A 14,486-nucleotide genomic window follows, 5' to 3' on the forward strand; every position below is an offset into this window, starting at 1 on the left:
GCTGACTCCCACCAGGCTGGGGAGCAGCCAGGAGCCTCCCCTGTGACCACACAGGGCCAGAGCAGCCATCCTGCCCAGCTGCTCTCTCCTCCCTCGCAGCTCAGAGCTCCCCCCTCACATGAATGATGTGGATTTTGAGCCAATGTCTATGACAGATAAAAGAAAAATATTAACTCTGATTTTTTAAAGTGAGGCTGCTATCACTATCACATAAGAGAATGACAAATCTTTCATTGCTGAGGTGGCGTAGCAGAATTTTAATTATTTTTCAAATAAATACAATGCTTAGATTTATATTTTGCTGATTTAACCATTAGTAAAATTTTAAATAATCATTAAAGTTATTTTTCAAGTTACATAAGAACACTCTATATAAAAATACTTCTTTAAATAAAACATTCAAAACCACATTATTAGATCTTTGAAATGCCATAGATCTTATTATATTTCATAATTCAAAAAGGAAAAGGTTAGCAGCACAGGTATTTAATTATTTTTTCGAAGCATACATTAATTTCAATGTCTCATTTTGAGGTTTTTTTCCCCCTTGGAAGATCTTAATTTTGTCTTTAAGCCAATGAGACTTCAATAAAGGCAATACAGAATGTAAAACACCTCTGGTATTATTATATTCACATATAAAGTGTTTATTACTGAAGAGTGATTTACACTTTAAACTATGTTTATACTTAAAACAATAACAATAAAACCAAACAGCAAATATCGTGTTCGACATTTTCAGCACCTTCTGGACATCACCTTCCTTCCCCCCACCCCAAACACATTTCCAAAATCATATAGTGCTTTCAAGTGCATTGATTTTTCGTTGCTCTATCTGCTACATCTTCTTGCCCCAGGTTTGTGAAGACATGCTAACTGCAGTTCCCACTGATTAGGAAAGAAGTTGTTAATGCTCTGAGCTTCTAAAACAACAAAGTCCAGGATAATACAACATTTTAAACCAAATACCCAGACAGCAGAACCTGTTGGCCACTACTGACAACTTTGGTTATAAAGCTCCATTTTCTTCTCATGTAGGTACCTGAGACATCCTCAAAATTTCCTGAGACTTTTGCCAAAACACATGAGAGAGTAGTTAGACCCTTACCAATAAAGGGTTTTCCTCCCCAAATCTGCTCTTTGCTGACGTGGTTTCTCATTCCAATGGAAGTAGCAAGCATGTAATATGGACTCTGTCATCTACTTCCATACAGATTTTTAAACTCTCCTGACAGTGGAGAAAGGAGTTGTTTCTGACAGGACACAGCTGTGATTTACAGGACCAAGGCCCATCCCCATCATTCTGGATGGCAAGAAGGGAACAGAACTGATCATTGGGGCATCAATAATTTTTAGTTCCATGTGCAAACTAATATGGTCCTTCCAAAAACAGACCAAACCTGTAAACTTCTATTTTTTGTCCACCATTTGTCAGAGTCTGTACTCCTGCTCCTTTGTGAACAACAACAAGAAGGAGAAAACAGATTATTTCTCAGAAAAATTCTACTGCAGAGACAGCCAAATGCTGCCCTTCTCATCCCTTCTTGCCTGTACAAGCTACAGGGAGAGATGGATCATGGAAGCACAGAGTGGTTTGGGTTGGAAGGGACCTCAAAGACCATTTAGTTCCAACCTCCCTGTTGTGGAGTTCTGTTCACTAGACCAGATAGCTCAAAGCCCCAGCCAACAAGGCCTTGAATCATTGCAGGGATGGGGCATCCATGACTTTTCTGGGCAACCTGTGCCAGGCCTCACCACCCTCACAGTAAAGCATTTCTTCCTAATACCTAATATAAATCTGCCCTTTCACTCTAAGCCTTTGCCCCTTGTCCCATGCAGCTTTCCTGTGGGCCCTCTTTAGGTACTGGAAGGTGCTGTAAGGTCTTCCAGAGCTGAAGTTAAGTTCTGCCCAAATGAAAAGGCACAACTGTGTTGTGTGCACATTCAGAAGAGGGCCTCTTAACATTTCTTGCCATCCCACTCTGTTACATTATTAGTTGGTCTCTGCCTGTAGTGATAAAAATGGTATTTAGGTCAATGTGTTCTTTGTTAATTGCATTAGCCATGTGCCTAAGACTTAGGCTTCCTCTTCTCCCAGCACTGCCTTTGGCTATTAACATGTGGTCTTTAAATATATGTCACTATTAGCAGTGTACTCAATCTGTCAGGTGAGATGGATAGAGCCTCTTTTAGACAGACTAAGATAATCAGTGGAATGCTATTTACAAAATTCACATGGGTAGCAAGACCCCTTTTTATACTGAGTCTCCAAAAGCAGAGGGAAGAAATATGTTTGTGTTCTGTTTATGAGCTCTAATCATACTTAATACTTTTTTTCAATTTCTGCAAAATATTTTTGAATTTTATTTTGCAAATAGGATCATTTTCCCTTTAGAAAAAATTAATATTATATTGGCTTTTATCTTCCAAGGGTTTTTCTGTGTTTAAATCACCTTCTATTAGCTTAATTTTTCCTCACGTGGTAGCAAAGATCAGAACATATTCGTGTTCAATCTCCTGAGGCAGATTTAGCAAACAGAAAACTGCTTCTGGCTTGGAAACAGAAAATTTCTGTACATGTAATGTGGCTAAGTCCAGCAGAAGGAGCTGCATTACATCAACAATGGGCATCGAAATCAGAAGACCTTTGAGAGGTCTATATTCAGATGTAAAAAGAAGTGCCTTCTCCTTGTTTATGGAATATCATTGGGTGCTACAAACTACCTAAAATCCAGGCAGCCAGCTGATAATGAATTGAGGAATTCCAACACCAGCAGAGACTAAGAGCTTCCCTTAGGTAAACTAAAGTTTTGAGTCGAACTTTTTTTTCCCAAAGACATTTACTACATTTTGAGCAGGAAATAAATATCCTGAGACTATTTGCTAACTGTTCAGCTTTGAAAGATAATGTTTGCTGTGAAAGCCTCGAGGCTGGGGCTCTGCAGAGTCCTTGTCAGAGGCCCTGGTGCCCCCACCCCGCGCTGTGCCCGTCACCGCTCCGTCCAGGCAGCTGTGGGGTAGCGTTCCAGGAGTGCATTCCTCAGCTGGGCTGTGTGGATCTTGTCTCTGGTCTCCACAGTGCAGGTCACCTGGAAAAAGAATTAGGACCGTTCCTGATGGCATGGCAGCAATCTCAGACAAAGCCATTTCCAACTTAAACCTAAAATACACTCATAAAAACAATCAGTTCAAAATAAAAACTCAGGCCCTCACATCCGCTCTCTATGCAGGTAAGAGAACTGACATTGCAGACATCTGGGGCTCTTCCAGCCCATCTGCATGACCAGACAACCTTCCAAAACCCTACTTTATTGCCTTCAAAGTTTAAATAAGACAGGCTGATCCTCTGCTGGCTCTTGGGTAAGGTACCTTTCTGCTCTTGGCCTCCCTGAAGACATCTGTTAGCAGTTTCTCTTTTCCTTTCCCTGTACGTGGCATTGCTGCCACCTCACCCACCTCTGACTCTTACTTCATCACATTTCTGTATTTCTGGCACGTGTTTATTCCAGTACCTCCATCCTTCAAGTTTTTTATATTCTCTTTCTCTTCTCTTTCATGGAGTTATCCCCCAGTTCTTTATCATCCCTGAAGTATTTTGGCTTGTTTCACTTCTCACACACCTTCTTTCTTCATTCTGTTTTTTGTTTGCTTATTGATCACTTCTAGTTTTCTTTTATGGTTGTTCTGCTGCTAAATAAAACAACTTGGGCAAAACCAATCTTAATAGTTTTCTTTTTAATTGTTCACTTGCCTCCACAGGTACTATTGAAATCCAGTCATGGAGCCATAAAGATAATAACTTGAATGGCATTTTTTCAGTTTTTCTATAATCTCTCTTTTTTGCATACTCACATCTTTGCCCCATCACTTGAAAGCCTGGGCACTAGCAAAGATGAAGCACCAAATTAAAGGCACAGAAGGAAAATTATACTTCACAATTTGAGGCTCCTAACTTCCATTACTGATAGTCCTGGTGGAATAATCACTGATGTTGAAAGTGCCACATGGGGAAAAGACCTCACAGAAAAGTGGAAATCTAGCAAGGGAAGGACAAGATAGTTCATTGTAGCAGTAAATCTACGGACAGCAGAGAAACAAGGAGCCATGATAACCTGGTGGTGGGCTGCTCCAGACATGCCCTGTCAAAATGTTCATATCAGAGCTGCATCCCTTCTAGAAAGCAACTAGGCAAAAAATTCTCTGTTTGCAAGGACATTTCTAAATAAGAACTTCAAATTCATGTTTTCTGGAACTGTCTTAAAATAACAATAAACTTTTTGCGAAACTGTTGAATGGAAATATAAAACACTAACACTCCAAGTTAATCTAAGTAGCCATAGCTCACTTAATTAGAAAACTGGCTACAGCTTCTCAAATATCCATCCTGAAGTAAGCCACAATTCTGATCAGGTCTTGTAATTCTTCACCTCTTGTGCTGCACATAGTTCTATTTGTTTGGTTCTTTGGAATGCAAATTAGATGCTAATTTATTTCTTCTTCAAAAAAATGGACTGTAATCTCAAGAGAAGGGCAGTCAAAGAGGACAAGTAATAATGAGGAAAGGGGAGAGAACACATTGATTGAGAAAAATATCTGAGAGTGCCAATGCACCCAACACCCATTCCCTCCTTCATGTTAAATCCCTAAAGCTTTGCAATCATATCTTCAAGGGGACACACACATCTCACATGGAGTCTGTAATTAAAAAAGTAAGATTTTTCCTCTTCCAGAGTAATCATGCCTGTTTTGCCCTGAGTAAATCAATTGCTGCTCCTGGAAGCAGTCTGCTTGTGAGAGATTCAGCCTTGAATCACAGCAAGCTGTGGCTCTGCCCTGGGAGCAAGCATGGGGAAGCATTTTGATTTACAGCTAATTATCCTCTCTGCCCTTTCCTTTCTGCTCATGATGGAAACCAGGCAGGCCTCACTAGACTGGAGCCAGAGAGCTTGTGAGCAGGTTGGATAAACTCTATCATTTTGTTCTAAGCATGCACCACAACCAGCAGCAGATAAGGGAGATTCTGTGCTGCAGTGTATCATAAAAGTACTAACAGCAACAGCAGTGATAAAAAGCAACCCCAGAAATTCACCTGATTTTTCACAGTTGACAAAGAAAGGAATAGAGAATTTGGTCCCAGCAGGAGTGAAGAGAGAATCCCACAACACCTCAGGGAGGCTCCAGATCTCAGCAGCAAGGAAGGCAAGAATTTACTTTCTTGATTAGATTAAGCCAATTTACACTGCAGTTTTACTTTCACAAACTTTCTCTCTTGCTTGCTTTGCCTGGGACCCATAATTTACATGAGTGTCCAACAGAGCAACATTCACAGGGAGTTGATGAGGTTATATTTTATGTGAGATGCAGAACACCCCAATACCTATAGGAAGTTGCTTAACTATCAATGGCCTAAGAGTAAGTGCCCCCAAATGGTCTTTTATTTAAGAATAAATTACAGAACCTATTGTCTGATCTTTCTTGTACACCAGACAAGGTAACTTATGACAACTAGAGAAAAATTTACCTTAAACTTATTTCATACTGATAAGCCCTCAGAACTATACATGGGATTTTTGAACCTGCAGAGCTCTTAGTGGCTGCAGGGCCAGCTGTGCACAGCACACCTTGCTTTTCTGTGTATCAAAACCCTCACAAAACCACCAAAACCAGAGTGCATTTCACAAATTTCTCTCCCACATATCATATCTTCGCTGGATTAACTAATTAATTAATTAAATAATTGTCTGGTCCAGTAAGATCATTAAAATAACCAGACAGACCTTTTACTGCATTTAAGTTCCATTCCCTGTGACAGGCAATCTAAAGATAAATTTCAGCCAAAGGGTTTAGTCAGCCTCTAAGTTTTTTTCAGAGCAGGACTACAAGAAATTAAAGACAGAAGATATTTCACTGAATATTGATGGCTTGTGGGGTTTATTTAATGACTGAAAATTATTGAGGAAGCAAGACAAAGGCTAAAAAAAATTAAACGAAAAAATTTATGACAAGTTATTGCTATACAACACCAAAATCCAGATGCATAAATCCAAATACTCTTTGGAATTACACTGACTTCAAAGAGAGGAAATTTCATAACTTTACAAAAGGAAGAAATTTGCAAAGTTCTGTGCTGAATAGGGTGGACAGCTCTATTCCCCTTTAACTGCAAGATCTCATAGTGGAGGCACTTCACCTTTTAGATCATATTTTCCCAGATTTTAAAAATGAATTTGGCATGCCTGTCAGCTCCCTGATGCCTGCTATCTGTAGGCTGTGTGTGCAAATAAAAACAGTGGGTGGACAAGCTGAGCCAATGTTAGAGAGCAGAAGAAATGTGAGTAGTACTGCTGAATCAGGAGATTTCAGTCTTTGGTGCTTTTCCAGGTTCCATGTAAATCCTAAATAACCAGTGCAGCTCTTTATGTCTGTGAATCATCAATTGAACCTTTGTATTCTGCTTCTTTAATTCTAGAAATCACATTCATCATCTTGAACTGTCTTTTTGCATAACTTAGTATTCATAATACACCACATTTAGCAACATTATAAGAGTTACAGGTTGTATTGAATCTAGCCTTCAGTGAAAAGCATTTCCAGAGCTAAGTTGGTCACTCAGAGGGATTCATACACCTCATGCAGTGAGTGTGAGTGCCACGCTACCTCCAAATCAGCCAGAGCAGTGAGCTGGCCCATCATTATGGCACACTGCAGAACAATGTGGGTTAAGCCCTAGATGTTTGGGAGTATTGCTGATATCACGTACTATAGTGATCTTCAATCTACCTCTTCTTTATTTCTGCAAGTGAAAATATTGGGCAGGCTTTTGCTTCCAGGCAGGAAATTAAATTTAAAGGCCAAAATCAGAGATTGCTTACCCAGTAACATTTCTGCCCCCCAATTAGGAGCCTGTTTAGCAAAGATCTGTAATTTGACTTCCCCCTGGGGTTTCACAAACTAAGTCAGGTTGGACCTGGACAGCAATAGCATGAAATCAGTAGGACCACACCTTTGCCAAACCAGTTGAAATAAGAGATGCATCATGAGAAAAATGGTCCTTTTAAGAGACACCATTAGCTGGTAACACCTCTTCACTATTTCTGCATCCAATACTCAACAAAGGAATAATGGCTTTCCTCTGTGCTCTTGGTGTCAAGGAAAAAAACTGAGTCCCTAGTTTAAAATGAGGATTCCTTAAGAGTAAGGGTGTTCTCTACATTGCTTTAAGGCAAACATGTCAGACAATTACAGCCAGCCTACACAGCTGGCTCTTCAAGTTCTGGATGGATGCTGCAAGCTTGCTCACCTCCTCCAGCACCTGCCACACGTGTCAGGAGCAATGCAACACCTGGAGTACTTCATCAGGGTGTTGCAACAGCAAGTAAAACTGGTCCTGTGTTATTTATATGCCTGCTAAGTGTTTGGCAAGAAGCTCTATAAAACAGAGGAAATAATCTCTGACACTGCACACTCTGTTGGACTTCTTCAACATAGGCATAAAGAGACAGGGAAACAGAATAAACCAGGGAAGGCCAGTACTATTAGAGAAACTGAAATTGCATCTCCTCTTACCTCAACAGTGAAGAGCTCAGATGTCACAAATGTGCGTTCTTGTTTGATATCCAAAACTCTAGATCAAATAAGGGACAAATTAGAGATCACATCAATCCCCTGCCATTGCAAAACAGTTTCTGAAAGTGTTTGGAGAGTAAAAATATTTCCTTCTTTCTAAATTAGACACAATTCTATGCTACAAAGGTGTTTTCAGACTGGAACAAAAATGAAGGAAATAAAAACTTTTCTGCAATATAACATGAAAAAAACCTTTGATTAATTAATTACTTACAGACTTGGCTTCAGAGATTTTTAGAAACATTTCCAGTCTTTAATAATCTTTGTGCTAATCTGTGATTATATTTCCCAACTATTAGTCTGATTTACCTTGCTTCCTCCCGAGCCAAAATCTCCAGTAGCTTTGATATGTCTCCTGGGCAGTCAGAAATCACAAGGGAAAATCTGCACACTCTGTTATCCAGGGTCAGGGCACGAGCTATGCACTGCTGCAGCAAATGTAATTCCAGGTTTCCACTGCATATAACAACTGCCACTCTGAAAACAGACAGAAAAACAAGAGTTTTGATAAGCACTTGCCTGTGTAAAGGAACTATTAATCATAAAGACTGTGCCAATATCGGCCTAAGGTCTGCTAGAACCTCCCCTCAATAAGTATTACAGATTAGAGGGCTCCAGCCTCAGTATCCATTGTGAGCAGGTAGGGGAGGCCTATAATTTGGCTGCATTAGTTGGTCTGAAATGTTGTTTTCATTTCCCATTTCCTGGAGATTTTAGTTTTGTTAGAGATAATGAGCTGGAGAACTGTAGGTCTAGGTTACAAGTTTCAAGAATTTGACATAATTCTCACCTGGAAGTTCTAAGTTTCAGCCTCTTACTGATCAGACAAAATGTATGTTCAAGGTTTTCTGTAACCATTGATTAAATTCATCACAACCCTGAAAAATGAGTGCAGAAATGTTTGAAGTGCAAGTGAAGAGCCACATGATTAGTCTATGAAAATCTCTCTCTGCAGAGTCAAACCTAACCTCTTTGCATGTTCCCCTTTATTGTAGCTGTAATAAAATATGTTGCTGCTCTGTGTGTACTGCCAGCTTCTTCTGAAGAATAGTCTCAGCAGTATTTTGGTGTACAATGCTGTGCACTAGAAATTTTATTTTGTCTTGAGGGCATGTATGTTTAAATACATTCTGGACTATGACCTGAGCCAAGGCTCAATCCACTTAAGTGCTGAGTCCTCAAGCTGAGAGCAAGGCAGCACTTGGCCACACGTTGAACACTAAGCACAAGGATAATCCCTCTGACTGTGTGGACAGTTCTCAGGACTGGGAGGCAGGTGCCACTGGGTCACTGCAGCAGACAGCCTGGCTCCTGTCCCACCACATGCAGGGCTGGATTCCACAAGTGGAACAAGAGGAGACAACAGGCTGACAAGAGCAGGACACCGTCCTGGCAGGTGTGACGATGCCTCATGGAGCTGTAGCTGCCTTTCCCCGGATATCTGAGAATCAAGGAAAGGGACAAGATTTGTCAGGTCTCCAGGAAGGCATCTGTTTGGTTCAGCATTATCTTACCACCTGTGACCGGTCCAGTCAGTCTGAAGTTTCTGCCACCGATGAGCCCCTTGCCAGTTCAGGGGCAGGAACTGCCTTGTCACCCACAGAACAAGCAGATTTTCACTGTTTCCCGAGACCAAGGTGCTCAGTCCCATGTTTTTGCCACAGTTCCCTGTTTGCAGTAGCTGCTGTACCTTTTACCCTTCAACTCAGGCAGCTTCCCTGCCACCAGTGCTGCAAGCCCAATGGCCCCTTCTGCATCAACCGTGGCTCGCTCGTACTCCAGCAGCCTCAGCATTGAGATGAGGATGTCCTCCTCCCTGAAAGCAAGAGACTTGGGTCAAAACAAAGCAAATCAAAAGAACTCCCAAAAGTAGAAGACAATACGTTGATGGGCAACTGGGTTCTTGCCATCCACCCAGATACATGTGATCCCAAGGTGGTGTTACAGAATGCTGTGCTGCTAGGGGTGAATGTACACCTCAGACTCATTATTAACTGAAAGACAGGATGGCTTTTTTACTGGAAATATTACCTAAATGCTAGTAGTAAGTATACTCCACAAATGTGGCCTTTTTACAAAGGTTTGTCAAGGGCTCCCTTCAAGTGTGGTAGAACACAAGGACAAGATTTACATGACCAGACAATGGTGGCAGGTGAAATTTTGGCCAAAGGGTGAGTTTGGACAACCCTTTTAGTCATATCGCTTAGTTTTAGGTAGTCCTGTGAGGAGCTACCTAAATCTCTTTCAATTTGAGATGCTCTGTGATTTCTGTGGTTTGTGGGTCTGGGTTCAAAGTCTTCAGTGCCCCTGTTGGAAGGAAAGGCACCCCATGCCCACACTCCCCCAGTCTGCATGTCGCATTTTTCATATACAACAACGTGCATCCACTATTATTCATTTCACTGCTTTTCTTCACCTACCTCACAGCAACAACTTTATCCACAAGCTTCCCAGTCAGCTGCAAAGAATTACTGCCAAAGCAAACTCCACTCACATCTGCAGATTTCAAAAGACAAAAAATATGAAGTTGGCTGGTTCAGACATATTTAACATATTTTAGAGTCCTGGCTGGTTTGTGCCCTTAATGAGAGCAGCACACTGCTGTTACATGACCTTAAGTTGCTTGATTTTTTTCAAGTGACAGAAATATGTTTGGCAATGAAAGACCAAATCTCACAAGAAGATTTTGCCATTTTGGACCTCTTCAAGAAACTTCTGATACTTCACTGGCTTTGTTGCAGTGTGAGAGTGACCCTGCAGCCCAGTGCTTTTCACTGTTCAACAAGGATTGAAGGAGAGGAGACCCAAGCATGGTACTGGGCTTGTTAGCTCCAGCAGGACAGCTGGCTAAGAGTGCAGACACAGGCAGAGCTAACCAAGAGAAATTAGAAGTTTCTTACAAAAGTCCCATTTAATCCAAAACTTCCAGAGATTTGAACAACAGGCAAACAGGATGTTCTTAAATTGTTTAACAGATGAGTATTTTTGAGCAAATGATAAGGAAACAACTCTACCATTTATAAACACTATTCTTCTGAGAACAGTTTTGTGTCTAAATATTTAAGCACTGCGTAATTTTCCTGCCTTTTCCACAAGAGCTTTCCCATTGACTTCCCTGGTTTAGATGCTGTGTGTGAGCACAATATTCAGACAAATACGCTCAAATTTCTAAGTATTCATGTGCACTGGAAATAATATTTTGCCCCATCAAGGTGTGGGGGGAAATGTGGCAGAAGTTGCTCTTACAGCTTGAATTACATTCTGACTCTTCAGAGAACTCCCTTAAAATATGTTTGAACTGAAATAATAAGAAAATTATATAGTTGGAGAAATCTGTTACAACCTTTATTTTACCTGCACAAGAATACTGCATTTTCTCACCTCCATAGAAGTGATGATTGTTGCAGGCCTGGTCATCATTTGGGTGGCCAGCTTTTAAGGACTGTTGCAATACTGGGAAACTTTCAGATTCAACTCCCTGAGGAAGAGAGAGGTTGTCACTTTTTTATTGTTTGTAACAGAAGTTGTAACAGAAGTTGCCACCAAAGTAGACAGTCAAATCTACAGAAATTTCCTCTTCAAATTAACAAGAAATTTCAAGTGTTAAATAACTGTGTTACCACTAAACTTATTCCATGGCTTACTTAGGACCAAATATTTACAGTAAGAACTTATTTCAAAACACAGAACTGGATTTTATTTGCTTAGGAAAAGTCTTCCCACACTTTTCTCTTAAATCCAGCCAAACAGCCAAGGCACAGGAACTTCCCTGGTTCTTACAGGGTCTTCTCTGAGGCAAAGCCCATGGGATCAGGCAGTTCTTGTCCTTCTTGTCCCCAGCGCAGGCAGTCTCTGCAATTGTCACTAGATACCAGCGTGTTTTGTAAACAGCTGTGGTGAAAGCCACCCAAATACAATGCTTAATAGGTGAAAGGCAACTTACAATTACAGAAATATGTGGGTTGAGGTGTTTGAGTGCAGCAGCTGACCCTGCCAGCAAGCCACAGTGGCCTCCTGCAGGGAAAATCACTGCATCCAGCTTTGGCACCTGCTCGTACATCTCCAGCCCCACGGTCCCCAGGCCTGACAGGTACACAGCACTGTCCTCCCTGGGGGAAGGAAGGGCACACATCAGCAGAGTCACCTTGTCAGTGCAGGAAGAATAATTCCACCTACTACTTTCAAGATATTGTTCAGTAGAAAAAGATAAATGTGAGAGTAAATCAGCAGCACATGAGGGCAGGAGGTGGTGCAGCAGGACGGTGCCATCAGGTGGATGATAGCATGCTGCTGCCTACTGGGAGAAAACTTGTGCCCTACTGGGAGAACACCTGTGCTGTAGAAAAGCCCCTCAAAAGAGTCTTCAGACTGAGCAGCACTTAACTCCCATTGTGATCGGGGGTTTACAGGACTGGCAGGGAGAAGTCATATTTCCATTGCTATCACTGCCTTCAGCTTCATAAATTTTAAATGTTGCAGTCTAAACTACAAGCAAAGCCTCAAAAAGAAATCCCCTCTCTACTTATCAGTGGATTTAGCATTTGTGATGAATGGAAATTTTCATGAGATTTAAGCAGTGTGCTCAACCTCACAAATATCAGATTGCTAGAGCTGTCTTTTCACAGTCCATGGCCAATATCTGATACCTTCCCATTAAGTGAAGCATTTAGTCATGCCAAAATATTTCCCGGTAACTTTCAGGCAAATATAGTCTAAATAATAGGGACAAGCAGCATCAAAAAAAACCTGAAGAAAATTCCACTCTAAAATCATGACTGACTTGGATCTATTTCTAAAAGCTGGTTTGCATTTTTTTTACAAGTTAGCAATTGTGTAAATGTAGAACTACATGTAAGAAAATAAATATGAGCTCTCTGTACATTCTGCTTTTTCTGGCAAACAGAACTGTAGACCCAATGGCTGTACTTGATTTACTTGACCCAAGGATGTTTGGGTACTAGGAAACTGTTTTTATTACTGTACCTGTTAGACAGGCACAGAGAGGCTCAGTGTAGGAGCACAAAATTGCTGCAAGGAGGAGACCCTTGAGAAGTTACCTCACATGTATGCAAAGACAGAAAATTCTTCAGGGCAAGGGTCTATCTAACTACATAAGAAAGGACAGGATTAATGAACTTCCCCTCCTGTAGTGCAGCCAAAGACAAAGGCAAGAAATCATAGTGGAATGAGTAACTGAATCTTTGTATTTACTGTCTTTATCAAGATACTGTAGGAGCTCTCTCCTCCTCCTTATATGTGACAAAATCTATCACTGGCCTCCTGAACAGGTCTGGAGACTTATTCCCAAATAGGATTCAGATCCAAGCTTGTGGAGCTACCCCTGCCATAGTTACATGGGGTACAAGGGAGGGGACCTGGAAAAATGAATGAAGGCTTGGAATATTCACTGAAGGAATAAAGCCTCTCTAACAACTGAAAACTGCCCAAAATAAATCTGCTTTGAGCATGGAGAGCTGTTAGCAATTTGAATCAGTATTTCAGATCATTATGTTTTCCTTGCTTACAACTAGTTGAAACATCAGTTCACTGATCAGCCATCAGCTTTTATAATAAAATGGGTGAATTTCTTTGCATTGTGACTGATAACTTTTGCTTTTTGAAAGTAAAAAATATATCATATGCTATTGAGGAAAAATGAAGGAAAAATGAAGGAAAAATGAAGGAAAAATGAAGGAAGAGGGCAGATAAATCTAAAGACTGTAGACTGAAACAAGCATTTTTGAGCCAGAGCCATAAACTTGGATATTTGCCTTCTGAAATGTGTGATACATCAGCAATCAAAGATGGGCTGTCAGGTTGTAGTTTTCCAGTGAAGTTTTGGGGTGGCAGCTAGAAGGCTCTGTTCCTATCTGTTCCAAGGAAACAAGTCAGCCTGTTGGATAGAGTAACAGACTAACCAGATCAGAAATAATCAGGTTTGATCAGCATTTAGATACGGAGTTACACAAGAAAAAAATGGGCTCTCAAGGATAGAAGGTGTGCAATTCAATCTGCAGCACTCTTTCCTCCCTGATTCACAAAGGAATGTTTCTCACATCCTCACAGAGGTACTGAATTAGTTATTGGCAATAGTCACATTGCATTTATGATGAGGTCCTGAGCCCCTGTAGTTAGTAAAAATTTCATGGCACCTAGGCAGCAATTAGGCAGACTAAATGATTGAATTCCAATTTGAAAAATCACATTTCCTTCCTGGGTTTCCCCAGGAAGTTGCAACCGAGTAAAAAGTGTCCTTCATCTATTTGAATTCTCGCATGGTCATTTTCATGACACAGTATTTTAATTGCACCCAGCAACGGGAAGAGCTGACAGTGACACACCAGCTGCAGGCACCGCCCCTGCAGGCACAGCCCAGCCCAGTCACGTAGGGTCTGCCTCAGGAAGGGCAGGATGAATTCCGGGGTGAGGAGACCCAGAGACCAAATTGGTAGGGATTGTATCCAAGCTAGAATTAAACTGAAATACAATGGCTTTGTGGAAGTTCCACTCTAACTCTTGGGAGCTCAGCTAGTATTTTACAAACAGCTTTGGCAAGTGACAAGAAGGTGTGTCAGATCCACACTGGAGAAGACTGGCCATCCATAAAGGCATACATTACACTGGGAAATCTCTCCAGGTCTACACATAACAAAATATTTTTCAGATATCCCATTATGAAAAGCCTCACAATTGAAGTGGTGGTTTTTCCTTTTTTTTTTTTTTCCAATGAAAAATTCCAGCTGTGTGGTTTTAATTAAACACAGTCCCAGACTGAACAACTTGTTTCTTGTAACCTGAAACCTGAAATAAATCATAGTGCTTTAGTATTATTAATGGTAGGGTGGACATTTAGAGTTCCT

The 14,486-nt window shown here is 40.9% G+C and overlaps 1 protein-coding gene across 4 annotated transcripts in view; it reads right to left on the reverse strand.

Moving 5' to 3' along the window:
- Positions 1-247: 247 nt before the first annotated feature.
- The window catches only part of LOC311156520 (L-threonine ammonia-lyase-like), a 28,993-nt gene continuing 14,754 nt past the window's right edge, over positions 248-14,486 (reverse strand). For all 4 annotated transcript variants that reach the window (XM_084210521.1, XM_084210520.1, XM_084210519.1 and 1 more), the window contains 7 exons: positions 11,570-11,735; positions 11,008-11,104; positions 10,047-10,122; positions 9,317-9,442; positions 7,936-8,103; positions 7,567-7,624; positions 248-3,089 (listed from right to left, as the gene is read on the reverse strand). In XM_084210521.1, coding sequence (XP_084066647.1) covers positions 2,991-3,089; positions 7,567-7,624; positions 7,936-8,103; positions 9,317-9,442; positions 10,047-10,122; positions 11,008-11,104; positions 11,570-11,735 — 790 coding nt within the window. In that variant the 3' untranslated portion in view covers positions 248-2,990. The remainder of the gene's footprint in view (positions 3,090-7,566; positions 7,625-7,935; positions 8,104-9,316; positions 9,443-10,046; positions 10,123-11,007; positions 11,105-11,569; positions 11,736-14,486) is intronic.

Source organism: Fringilla coelebs, assembly GCF_963513975.1.
Source record: "Fringilla coelebs genome assembly, chromosome: 8".
Lineage (NCBI taxonomy): Eukaryota > Metazoa > Chordata > Aves > Passeriformes > Fringillidae > Fringilla > Fringilla coelebs.